The sequence below is a fragment of the Diprion similis genome, chromosome 9 (genome assembly GCF_021155765.1).
Source record: "Diprion similis isolate iyDipSimi1 chromosome 9, iyDipSimi1.1, whole genome shotgun sequence".
NCBI lineage: Eukaryota > Metazoa > Arthropoda > Insecta > Hymenoptera > Diprionidae > Diprion > Diprion similis.
In genome coordinates this window covers 6,981,049-6,992,747 of record NC_060113.1, presented here as the reverse complement: position 1 = coordinate 6,992,747, position 11,699 = coordinate 6,981,049, and the positions used below count along the sequence as shown (strand labels likewise).

Genomic DNA, 11,699 nt, shown 5'->3' with positions numbered 1-11,699 from the left:
ACGCGTATGTAATCAATTCTTTATTCAAGATGTCTGAAAAGAAAGAACAGATTCGGATGATTTTGCTTTCAAGATTCTTAAATTTTGACATCATAGAAAAAATTAAAAATTTTATTTATTTATTTTTATGGCCTCTAAGCGTATCGGAGCGAATAATTCTTAAGCTAGCCCTCAAGGTCAGACAAAATAACCACTTGTTTTTTTTTTAATTTTCAATGCAATTGGTTTTAGTAAGCATCTTAATGATTACATATTTGTAAAAACTAACAACGCTTTAACGGGTTGCATTAGATGAAGAAGTTATACTTGAATTAATTATAAATTTAACCCAATAATAAACATCACCTACTGCTGTTTTCATTTAGAACTGTAATAACTGTCAGTAAAAATGGATCAAATAAATTATAATCAATATAAATTAAGAAAATATCACAGTTAAGTAGCATTAAATTTGCGGTTTGTTTTTATTATTGACAATAAACCAACCCTTCTATAACAGGGTTACGCTTTAATTAAATGCATTGGCAAAATATTTCAAGATTATCATGTCCATCACAATTTCACAAAATTCGGGTTTTCCAATTTTGTTCTACTGTGAATTTACCCTTTTATAACAGCAATAGGCCTCAGTTTAATACATTTCCGAGATATTCCAGCGGCATGACATGTGTTAACTACGTCAGTCACATTTTTGTAAGATTCAGGAGCCTCCTCCATGACCAAATTCGGTGATGCAACCCTAATCGATATCCCAGATTGTTCCAGTTTGGCCAATACATCTTTATAATCCAAGTTTCTTCGTGCCTTTGCACGCGATAATGCCCGACCCTGGAAATGGTGAGATAACGTTGGTACCGTACATCGCTACACTCTGCTGATATTTTAAAATAATAATAATCTAAACATAAAAAATTAACTCATTGCCCGAGAATTTGTGGAAAAACTCACAGCTCCGTGACATGTTGAACCAAAAGTTTCTTTCATGCCTTCTTCAGTTCCTGTGAGAACATAACTACACGTCCCCATGGTACCTCCGATCAACACAGGTTGTCCCGTCAACTGATAATCAACTGGAATGAGCGGATGGTGAGGTGGAAAAGCGCGCGTTGAACCCTAATAAAACATGTTAACACATATAACACGACAATGGCATGAAAGTGTCGCTTTTACTTCGGTATAAATGTCGATTAATATTACCTTTCTATGAACTAGTAAAGTTTTCTGTTTGCCGTCGACGATGTGTTCTTCAACTTTGGCAATGTTGTGGGATACATCATAAATCACATGCATGTCCAAGTCATCAGGGGACATGTGAAACTGTTTTGCGAACGCCTGAAAATTTACTTATCATTAGGAGTCTAAATAATGCATCGCAGACGGCATTTATGCTAGTATGCAAATTGTGAATACACACCTGTCTACTGAGAAACGTCATAGAACTACGATTAACCCAAGCAAAATTAGCTGCCGCAGCCATTGACTTTAAATAGTCTTGTCCCTCAGTTGAATGGATATGTGCACATGCCAGTTGCCTATCGTTTGTTTCAATGTTATCACGCTTCATAGCCTTCTCCATTTGCACAAGAGCGTCTATCAATTATATGGACATGAAATATTTTCTCACATGTTTTGATAAAATACTTACGTACGTAATGGTTACCTCAAAAATGAGGGAACGTCATTTGACTAAATGAATTCTAAGAAAATAGTTTTCGAACAGCAATTAATTACATCAAGTTAGTGATATTTATCAACCAAAATAAACAAGAATTTACCAGTAGCAACTTGATGTCCAAATCCTCTGCTGCCAGAATGAATCATGACACAAACTTGCCCTTTATCTTCAATACCCATTTTGCTAGCAGCCCATTTATCATAGATTTCCTCAACCACTTGGATTTCCGCATAATGATTTCCTGCACCTAACGTGCCCAACTGTAAACCAGTATTTGGTACAAATGTTACAAAGTGTTATTTTCAGAAACGTGATATCACACTGATCAATATCATGTGTCATACCTGCGGAAGACCACGTTTTTTAGCTCTCATCGACACTTTTGAAGGATCTGCATTGAGCATGCGACCGTATTCCTCGCAGTGCTCTTTATCCTCTGCCCAAATATAGCCTGGATAAAAAAAAAATATTAATCGAATAAGTATACAGTTTTTTACTTACGAACTATCACAAAATGAAATATGTATTTCGGGGAAGAAACCTTCGCGAAGAGACCAATCCATTCCCATTTCTAAGGCCTCTTCCAAATCTCTGGCATTCATGGGTATGATTCCTTTTGATCCGACACCAACAGGTATGTGATCAAACATGCTTTGAGCTAGTTGTTCCTGAAAAATATAATTATTTACTCAATTCTAATTCTGATGAGACAATTACATACATTGAAATAATCTTTGAGATTATTCAATTAGCAAAATGATGTAATTATTTGACGCACTTTTATGGGCTGGACATCCTTTTCGAATAAATTAGTCCTAAGGAGCCTTACGCCACAGTTTATGTCAAATCCTACACCTCCAGGGGATACTATTGATTTGGGATCATCCATGTCGAACGCCGCCATATTGCCTAAGGTAAATAAGAAAATTTCAATCGTTATATCAGATAATTAATTTAACGTAATGTAAAACCAAAGTCAAAATTCATGAATAAATAGTGAACATAAATTGAAATAAATATTATGGATTACCGATGGCAAATCCATATCCGGAATGAACATCTGGTAATCCAACGGATCTCCCTACAATGCCAGGTAAAGCTGCCACATTGGCGATTTGCTTTACTCCTGGTAGAAATCCACCAACCATACCAGGTCGGCAGGAATTGCGTAATTCTTCTAGCATTAGACGTTCCAGGGTATTGTTCACATAAAATATACCTTCGACCTTGATTCGTGTTGGAGTAAAATTTGATTTTGAAAATAGTGTAAAATACGAAATCAGAATATTTATTGCATTGCTGTGCTCTCACATTCATATTTGGCTGAAACCCCTTTTTGATTCTCCAGCAGTAGTCATTGATTTTTTCTAAATACTTCAATTCTTCCTGGTACTGACGGACGACCATGTTTCCTTGAAAGATTAAGAAAATAAGCAATTGTAATCTATATTAAAAATTAGTATAGCTTCGATTCCTTTCTGTTTGGTTCGAAGGCTGACAATTGCTCAAAACCAGTTTTGACAGTTTTTTTAAAGATATGATTACTTACTTCTCAATTACGTGCCTCTTCCAAATCTAGATCTTCGAACTTTGAAGCTACTTCTAAATAATTTTCAATTCTTCTGATCACAAATGTCTGTTAAGTGCTAGCAAGTAATCCCGGTTTCGAGGTTAGATTTCTGTTGGTTATATTACGCGTGTAGTTGAACTTGGTATTTACGGGAGAATTCCGATATCTTCTTTATCGACGGAAGCCGTATCACACACAACGCACACAATCTCACGATCTACATCAACTGAATTTACTTTAAAAAACAACCATCACACTCCTTTGATTTTCGATACAGTTCATTGTCCAATAAAGTAGTACAAAAGCTTAAAACGAGAATTATCATTCTTGAATATTTGAATCTCTATAAGTATATGCGTAGATTCCGTTGGCTTAAATCCAAGGACTTCAGCCCGTAGACCAGGGTGAATATTCTGTAACTTTGCCGCTCTGCGAATGCATTCTCGGGGTGGCCAAGGTACAGAACAAGCACCCAGAAATGATTATAATCAGGGAGACTATTATGATATAATGAAAATCTCTGCGAGGCTGAATAACACATCTTCCCAATTAGAAATCTTAATCAGTGATCAAATAGGCTGATTTACTTTTTTATTTTTATCAGTTAAACGTACACTAAAATGACTCTCACTGTATTTCAATTTCGTCCTATGAAAGTATTGGATTGCAAAATAATTTTGTACTTCATTTGTTCCCTCTAGCATTGCCCGGTGATATTTTAATTCATACATTCATTACAATCGCTTACGTACTATGATATTTGAATGAAACTATATGCTACACCTAGGTATAATAGAGTAGAATTCAGAAAAAGCATTGTAAACGGAAGCCAGCAAACGTGATACATGTGAAATCTGGTCCATATATACAAATTTTTCAGAAATGGATTCGTGTTCCTTAATATTTACTTAAAATATCTAATTGCAAGATATGAGTCATTACGTGCAAAACATACTGTATAGTACTTGCAAATTTATAATCAATCACAATCCGAATCGGCCAGGAGTTTTCCGATAACTTACTGGTGTGCCAGGTTCTCTTACACCAGGAGTTAAAATCTCTTTCCTGGGGAAAAAAATAATTTTATTTTGTATTGACACTTTAATTCTTGACTCAATTTCGGGTGCAAAAATCAAGGTTTTTATTTCAATCTAATTTTAGTATGATAACTTTCTTACTTCCTCACTGCAGCTTGTTCCTTTTCAAGCTGCTCTTGCGCTCGTAGTCGCATCTCTTCCTCAGCGACCTTCATTTGCCCTTCCATTTCATGAAGATGCTGAAGTGCTTGTTGTCGCTTGGCTCTGCCACTACGCCCTGTCTCTTTGACACTAAAGAACATTGGGCCAAGCTCGGCTAGCCAGTGACCATCGACAGCGGTAACGCACTGCATGTATTCTTTGGCAGTCATTACTAGCTCGTGATAAACAACGTAGTCAGGGGTGAATCCCATACCGAACAAGGCTGACGTAGGATGAAGATGACAAGGCATTCCTGTACGACAGTTAACGTACTCTCCTATACCTTTGAGACGTGCAGCTTGATGGAAATATGCTGAACAAATACATTTCCTCACCACATCCCAGTCTGTGCCACAGCTTACAACTTCTATTTTTTGTTGCTTAAGTATCTCTTCTAGTTGTTGACGCACTTCTCTCACTTTTCGCATTGCTTTACCATGTATAAAGTGGTCGTTACACCAAGAGGTTGAATAGCCATTGGATTTCCACTGGTTGTACACATTCAAGAATGTCAAGTGATCAGATTCTGGTACCTGGAACTTTTCTCTAGCAGAGTCTGAATCTTCCTCTCGTCCCTTTGGTCTGTAGAAGATCGATGGTACGGAGAGCATTGAAACTGCAAAAATATAAATGATAAATAATTAAATATCGAATGGAGCTAAGGAGTCCCATATTTCATACCTATAATGAGAATATCAGCGGTGCAGCCAAGCTGAGAGGCAACGATAAGCATTTGACATTGTGGAGGATCCAGAGGAAATTCGGCCATCTGCCGTCCGAGTGGAGTAAGGCGTCCTGTATGATCCAGAGCACTTAAGATCCACAACTGATATAGAGAATTGAGGATATTATCCTGAGGAGGAGGGTCCATGAAGTGAAAAGCAAGTAGATCCTGCACCCCAAGAGATTTCAGAAGGAGGACCGTGTTGGCTAAATTGGTTCTCTGAATTTCTGGTACTCCGGTAAGAAGTAACTCGTCCATATACTGACGGCGGGTATAAAGGCGATAGCAATGTCCTGGTCCTGTACGTCCAGCTCGACCTGCTCTTTGATCAGCATTCGCTCTTGAGACAGGATATACCTGTAGCGCATCCATACCTATTCTTGGATTATAGACTTTTAGTTTGCAGTACCCTGAGTCAACGACAAATACAATGCCATCCACAGTTAGGGAGGTTTCTGCGATATTTGTTGCCACAACGCATTTACGAAAGCCCCCTTCTGCTCGTTGAAATATTTTAGCTTGAAGATCGGATGGTAATTGGGAATAGATTGGAAGTATAGAGAGTGGAGGTGCAGAATCAATTTCCCCGAGACGTTCTTTGAGAGCCTCGCATGTCACTTCGATATCTTCTTGTCCAGGCATGAATACCAGAATATCTCCACTTCGGGGTTGAAGATGAATTTGCAAGACTTGTTTAACTGCGGCATCGACATAATCCTCGACTGAGTTCTTGGCATGGATTATTTCAACTGGGAAAGTACGACCAGGAATTGCAAAAGTAGCTGCGTTGCCAAAGAATGCTGAGAATTTTGTCGAGTCCATAGTTGCTGATGTTACTATAAGCTTCAAATCGTGCCTACGTGCCACCACCTGTAATATACATTGATGATTAATAATCTGATAACGTAATCGCAAATCGTGAATAGACCAGTAAAAAAGGAAAATGTGATTCAAGATTATTGCCTTAGACAATTTGCAATATAGATTAGATAGCACGGCTGAATCGTACTTTACCCATTACACTCTTTGTTATTGTGACTCAAGCCTTAAATTATAATCAATGGCAGCTCGGCTCTTTAAGTTGTTACTATTGGGGAATAAAGGCAATGGATGCAGTGGATACCGTGGAAAACCATTAGAAAGTACAAGACTATTTCCATTGAGAGATTCTCGTTGGTTTACGAAAAAAGAATATAACTTATTTGAAAATGTACTCGATTCTGGTTACATACTCGAGCTACGTGCTACAAACAAAAATAACGGACGAAACGTTAATAAAGATATAGCAGCCACTGTGGAATATGGCATTGTTCTATGGATGGAGCGACCCGGTATGTACTTGATTAAAGTTTTTATTCAATTATTCAACAACAATAATCTAGTGTCAGTAAAATATATAGACAAAGTAAAAGGTTCACTCAATTTATCATGTCAATGAGATAAGTGAAACTACGTGAATTGGATTGTGAGTAATCATTTCATGAGTTTCGAATGAATAGTTCCTATTAACAAACAAACTTTTCATCTCAAAGTGCTTCAATACTTTATATTTGTTACATTATCCAGAACCCAGTGTTAATTACTATACATGATCTGTGAATTATAGTTACCATGAATAAATATTTGAATTCTCTGAGGTAGCTGGGGAAAAAAAGGAAGCAATGGTGGTACACCTTATCAACGCAAACAAGAAGTGTCAGAATAAAGGTCGAGGAATAATATTTAGTACTTTGCAAAGTTTTTGGGCTGATGATACAGAAATTCGAATAAACAATACAGATGATTCAAAAGAAAGACCTAATGCCTCGTCAATAATCATTGAACGAATAAACTGTGCTTCAAAAAGCTCTTTCAAATGGACAGCGAGTCGGTCTTTTGTTCGCTGGTGTCGTTATGGTCATTCCGTACCTGATAAAGAAATTTGCAAAAGAAGAGAGATGCAGAATGCTGTAATATGTTGGGGAAGCGTTTCTGCAAGCGCAGGAGCTCTGCTTTATCTTTCTAAGCAGCAACGACATCATTCTGCCGGTAAATACCGGGTATAGAATGATATCTGCTCATTTATAACATTGTTAATATTGTCAAACAAAATGATTAGTAATTCTTTGTGTAACTGTTACTGTAACAATGTGAAGAAAAGTGAGTGGAAATTTTTATATTGAAGAAATATGTTGCCTCGCCTAAAAGTTGAATAAATTTCTAAATAAATATTCAATGTTACCATACATTGTTCGTTTTAATTCTTTTATTTCGATTCCCGTGCAATTCATAGATTATAAGCCACTGTGATAATATTATAATGTTGAACTACCTAATCTGACATAATCATGACGTTTAAGATAGCAACGTTCATTTTTGAAGATACCAAGTTTGTTATCGATGACATAAATCATGCCATATTTTGTTACATTGAGCTTGAAGTGAATTTGTAATCAAGTTTAACAATATCTTGGATTAGGATTGTCTGAACTAGCCAAACAACAACAGGAGAAATAAAACGTAAAAAAAAATAGCACCTGACCTCTCTCAGTAGTCCAAATAGTACATCAGTGGACAGAGATCTTTCGTGAGCTTCATCCATGATAACGACGCTATATCGGTCCAAATCACCTTCTCTTAAACTCTCTCGTAGAAGAATCCCATCGGTCATGTACTTGATGACAGTCTGTTAGAGCGAAAAGTTTCCCAATAAAAATTCAAATGGTACAAGTATTATGAAGAATTCTGTTACACATTAGATGGCATCATTGCAGAATGTTCCCAGAAAATTTCCAAGCTTAACAAAATCTTCAGTGCTCACCTCTTTTGAAGTACAATCTTCAAAACGAATTGCGTAGCCAACTTTTTCCCCCAATGGTGTAGCCATTTCATCGGATACTCGTTTAGCTACAGACATAGCTGCAACTCTGCGAGGTTGAGTGCAACCTATGATACCGTAACGGCTGTAGCCATCTTCATGCAGGTATTGTGTCAGCTGAGTAGTTTTTCCGCTACCAGTTTCTCCAACTATGACGACAACGCTATTTTCTCTGATAACATTCAACAGCTCCTGTCTCACTGCAAAGACGGGTAGACTTCTTCGCTGATTCTGAATTGTCTTATGCTTAAAATCGCCGGAGCTTTCGCCAGTGTTAATGTGACGAGCGTACTTCTGCCCTGCTTTGAAGTCAGTATCTTGACCTTGTTGATCCCCTTCAGCTGCCGGCTTGCCATCAGGACCGCTTACTCCCATAATGTTTCCAATTGCTGTGCCTGCTAATTCCCAATGCTTACGCTGTGCTCTACGCCGTTCTTTCTGCTCCCTGTAGGCCCGTACGAGTGCTGATCCTTTTCGTGCAACCACAGCCATGTCTGAACTTGGATCTCGGACCGGTACCACTGGCTCGGGCTGCTTTGTGAACACGATGCGACCTAATCAATCTCATATCATTTCCTCGTAAGAGTTTCTTGTTCTTAAAGGTTATTTAAACGAGATAAATAAGGTTTTAGCAAACTTGATCAAGTAAGAACTGAAAATTTTTATTCAAAACTTTGTGATGAATAGAACATGGTTTAAAAATATTGTTTCTCACCATCTAGGAAAGGTGGCACTACGTTGTGAACTAAAAGATGAACTCTGGCTTCTCCTTCGTCATCAGGATCGTCGTCATGTTCCAGGGAACTTACTACGCCCGAAGTCAACATTCTGTTGCGCTCCCATAGTTCGTTGTCCTTATTTATTTGTCGCTGCTGAGCTGACACTCGTCTCTCACGCTTTGCTTCCATCTCCATTTCCTTTTTTTGTGCATACTCTTCGGAGACGTCAGCAAATGGACGATTTTCTCCGTCATCTAAGGCATACCATTCCCGATCCAGTCTAAAATTCACACGGATTAAGAAAAAATTAGAGTGACGGTGATAATTTTCGTTCAATCTCATAAATAAGAGTGATCATTGTTGGAACCAAAATCATAATATTTTCTGTTAGCTAAAAACAGAAGAATAAGCAAATTTATTCTAGTCAAGTTTGATATACCTTCTCTGTTCTTCTTCCCACATTTCTCTTTCTTCTCCATCGGTCATCGGAGTAGCTCCAGATGCTTTGCGCTCTTTGATCCAAGAGTTATACTTATACGAAGGCGTCCATTCGCTTCTAACACTATCTTTTGGATCTTTGGATCCATAAAGTTTTGGTGTTGGATGATCCCATGTTGATTTTCTTGGTTCAAAATCATCGTCGTCGTCCCAATTACTCCGAGAAGTTGAATCCTGAAGATTAAAATTCCAGAGCGTCATATCAATCGTAATCAAACTTTCATAAAAGCGGAGACTACTATAAATCTTAAATAAAAGGTATTTAGAGAAGGTAATCATGGATATGCATTTGGAATAAGTAATATTTTCATAAGTTTAGTTTTTCCTGGATTTAAACATTGATAATAGATTTCACTGCTTACCTTTGTTCTGAATTTTGGCGTTTGAGGTTCATCTTTAAATCTCATCGGCGTTTGGCGCACGCTGTCTCTGCTTCGACTTCTATCTCTGTCACGTTCCCTATCCTTCCTACGTCTCTCCCTATACAATCGATCTTGAGCATCTATTTTTTGACGACTTAATCTGTCTTCCAATCTTCGTCGTGCTTCTGAATTGACTCCACCAGTATGAGTTGGAGTTTCTTCTTCGTGAAGGCGGTACTTGCGTTCCTTAGGATCGGGGTTGTGGTCCGGCGATTGGCTAGTGCTAGGACTAGACCTGGCGCTGCCAGGTTCTTGCGAATTTTCTCTCCGCTTACGCTCTGCTAATTTGTCTAATCCTAATACAGACGTTTGCGGTTTCTTGAAGGTGTGATCCGAAGCCTTTTTACGAATGATCAAACCTCCAGTTTGATTTGATTCACCTTCTAACCTGTACAGCTCGGGATCCGGATCCTCTGACATTTTGACAAAGAAAGTAGATACTTATTTAAAATTATTGTTCACAAAAGGAAGCATTACACTAGCAAAATAAAAGTTAGCGACACAAAATGGCTGTAAATAGTTAAGTCGTGTGGGTTAAGTAAACAGAAACACAAAACACAGTGGCGTTCTTTTTCTTATAAAAATGAGAATAAGGTTAGCTTCGGTTGTCGCCGTGATTAAAAACCGCGTTTTTCACAATATCGATCTTAAAATGTGTTTAAATAATCGCAGTTGAGTTGTTTAGTGCTTATCAAATTACGACCGCACGTTAATACTGAAGTTTTATCGAGACAAATCTTGTCAAGAAACGTTTTATCCATCACGTATTCTCGACGCACAGTTAAAACACAACAAAGTTTTATGCGAATTAAATAATTACAGTAGTTCTAAGTTCGGTCACGTGGTGGCGCTGCTCTCCAAATCCGAATGCCGATCGATGATGTGTGGCAGCATCTATGCATGCTTGGTGGTCAACTTTCCGGCACAAATCACACGAATCTTGACAATAAATGTAGTTTCCAAATAGAGTCAAATTCGCCAGATAAACATGTTTTGTGTAAGATTCAAGAAAATTAATGATGTGTAAAAAAAACCTCAGGTTTTAGAAATGCACTCTAATTTTGTACACAGAGCTTACAAAAAGTTCAAAGTTCATCTCCATTTTCCATGTTGCTTCTGATAAAAGGCGATCTTTATCAACACTTTTGATTTTACCGACCTCAGTTTCATTTCGAATAATATTCAAAATATAATGTTAGTTGCCGATGATTAAAAATATAAGAGCAAGTGGTTTAAAGCCTGTACCCTCATTACTCCAGAGTATTCTAATATTATGCAGTTCTGTTATATAGCAGGTGAAAAAAAAATTGGTTAAACGCATCTGAAAATGTTAATGGTTTTTAATTTTAGAGCCTTGAAATATAGTTCGAGTTATTGCCTAAATTAATGAAAATCAATATGCTCATTTTGCTGGAATTCATTTTTTAAAGTTCCGATTGAATCAGAATTTCAAAGGACTGAATAAGGCATAGAATAAAAAAAAGAGAAGTTTTGTTTTTTAATTCAATTTTGCTAAACTTTCGAATCATAGCATTTCACAATGAATTAGAATCAATCATCCTGTACATACCTCTGAAACTGCGTCACAGTTGCTTAATTCCAATTCACCTTTATATTCATCGTCAAATATTAGGTCAGCCGTTTTTTATTTGTAATTTGTGAAATCTTATCTGTCCATGAATTTATTTTCGGCGATGACGAGTAAATAGACGTAAAACCTAACTGAATAGTCCCCGCAGCTGGTGGAGTATTCGACAGGCGTGAGTGAAACATCAGTACACATAATATCGTCAATTAGAAGCAGCTGCAGCAGGTTCAGCCGTACTAAACGTTTAATGCTATAGTTTACCAGCCAATTGGTAATTTGTTGAGCCTATTGTGACAATTATCAAGTTCGATCACTTAAATATACCGACTTATAATTGGGTCAGCTGTAGAATTGTTTTTTTTTTTTTTTTTTTTTTTTTGTCTAACCTTTGGAATTCCCATGCACAAT

General features: G+C 37.3%; 3 protein-coding genes across 6 annotated transcripts; 1 reads left to right on the top strand and 2 right to left on the bottom strand.

Annotated features, from left to right (window-relative positions):
- Nucleotides 1-592: 592 nt before the first annotated feature.
- On the bottom strand, nucleotides 593-3,243 carry LOC124410610 (RNA-splicing ligase RtcB homolog). Its single transcript, XM_046889104.1, has 11 exons — nucleotides 3,225-3,243; nucleotides 2,987-3,087; nucleotides 2,706-2,901; nucleotides 2,454-2,584; nucleotides 2,217-2,343; nucleotides 2,020-2,126; nucleotides 1,776-1,935; nucleotides 1,415-1,590; nucleotides 1,198-1,332; nucleotides 949-1,113; nucleotides 593-828 (listed from the first exon to the last, which is right to left on the bottom strand). The coding sequence occupies exons 2-11, from the start codon at nucleotides 3,080-3,082 to the stop codon at nucleotides 601-603; spliced, it is 1,521 nt and encodes a 506-aa protein (XP_046745060.1). The 5' UTR covers nucleotides 3,083-3,087; nucleotides 3,225-3,243; the 3' UTR covers nucleotides 593-600.
- A 698-nt stretch (nucleotides 3,244-3,941) lies between these two features.
- LOC124410269 (pre-mRNA-splicing factor ATP-dependent RNA helicase PRP16) lies at nucleotides 3,942-10,492 on the bottom strand. 4 transcript variants are annotated; one of them, XM_046888498.1, is made up of 8 exons: nucleotides 9,644-10,492; nucleotides 9,223-9,455; nucleotides 8,780-9,063; nucleotides 8,008-8,618; nucleotides 7,729-7,872; nucleotides 5,165-6,077; nucleotides 4,424-5,099; nucleotides 3,942-4,310 (listed from the first exon to the last, which is right to left on the bottom strand). In XM_046888498.1, exons 1-8 carry the CDS (start codon nucleotides 10,121-10,123, stop codon nucleotides 4,229-4,231), a joined length of 3,423 nt encoding a protein of 1,140 aa, XP_046744454.1. In that variant the 5' UTR covers nucleotides 10,124-10,492; the 3' UTR covers nucleotides 3,942-4,228. The 4 variants fall into 4 exon arrangements, with proteins under 4 accessions (XP_046744454.1, XP_046744456.1, XP_046744458.1 ...); XM_046888499.1 differs by lacking the exon at nucleotides 3,942-4,310 and having other exon boundaries at nucleotides 4,515-4,736; nucleotides 4,819-5,099; XM_046888500.1 differs by lacking the exons at nucleotides 9,223-9,455; nucleotides 9,644-10,492 and having other exon boundaries at nucleotides 8,008-8,598; nucleotides 8,780-8,913.
- Nucleotides 6,193-7,412, top strand: LOC124410270. Its single transcript, XM_046888503.1, has 2 exons — nucleotides 6,193-6,538; nucleotides 6,849-7,412. Exons 1-2 carry the CDS (start codon nucleotides 6,268-6,270, stop codon nucleotides 7,250-7,252), a joined length of 675 nt encoding a protein of 224 aa, XP_046744459.1. The 5' UTR covers nucleotides 6,193-6,267; the 3' UTR covers nucleotides 7,253-7,412.
- Nucleotides 10,493-11,699: the final 1,207 nt, after the last annotated feature.

Coding starts and splice junctions, on each gene's coding strand:
- LOC124410610 (XM_046889104.1), bottom strand. CDS start 3,082: ATGGTCGTCCGTCAGTACCAGGAAGAATTGAAGTATTTAGAAAAAATC. Junction 2,902..2,986: donor GGTTTCAGCCAAATATGAAT/GTGAGAGCACAG, acceptor ACACGAATCAAG/GTCGAAGGTATATTTTATGT. Junction 1,333..1,414: donor TGACGTTTCTCAGTAGACAG/GTGTGTATTCAC, acceptor GTAAATTTTCAG/GCGTTCGCAAAACAGTTTCA.
- LOC124410270 (XM_046888503.1), top strand. CDS start 6,268: ATGGCAGCTCGGCTCTTTAAGTTGTTACTATTGGGGAATAAAGGCAAT. Junction 6,539..6,848: donor TCTATGGATGGAGCGACCCG/GTATGTACTTGA, acceptor TCTCTGAGGTAG/CTGGGGAAAAAAAGGAAGCA.
- LOC124410269 (XM_046888498.1), bottom strand. CDS start 10,123: ATGTCAGAGGATCCGGATCCCGAGCTGTACAGGTTAGAAGGTGAATCA. Junction 6,078..7,728: donor TATTTGGACTACTGAGAGAG/GTCAGGTGCTAT, acceptor TGTATATTACAG/GTGGTGGCACGTAGGCACGA. Junction 5,100..5,164: donor CGCTGATATTCTCATTATAG/GTATGAAATATG, acceptor ATATTTTTGCAG/TTTCAATGCTCTCCGTACCA.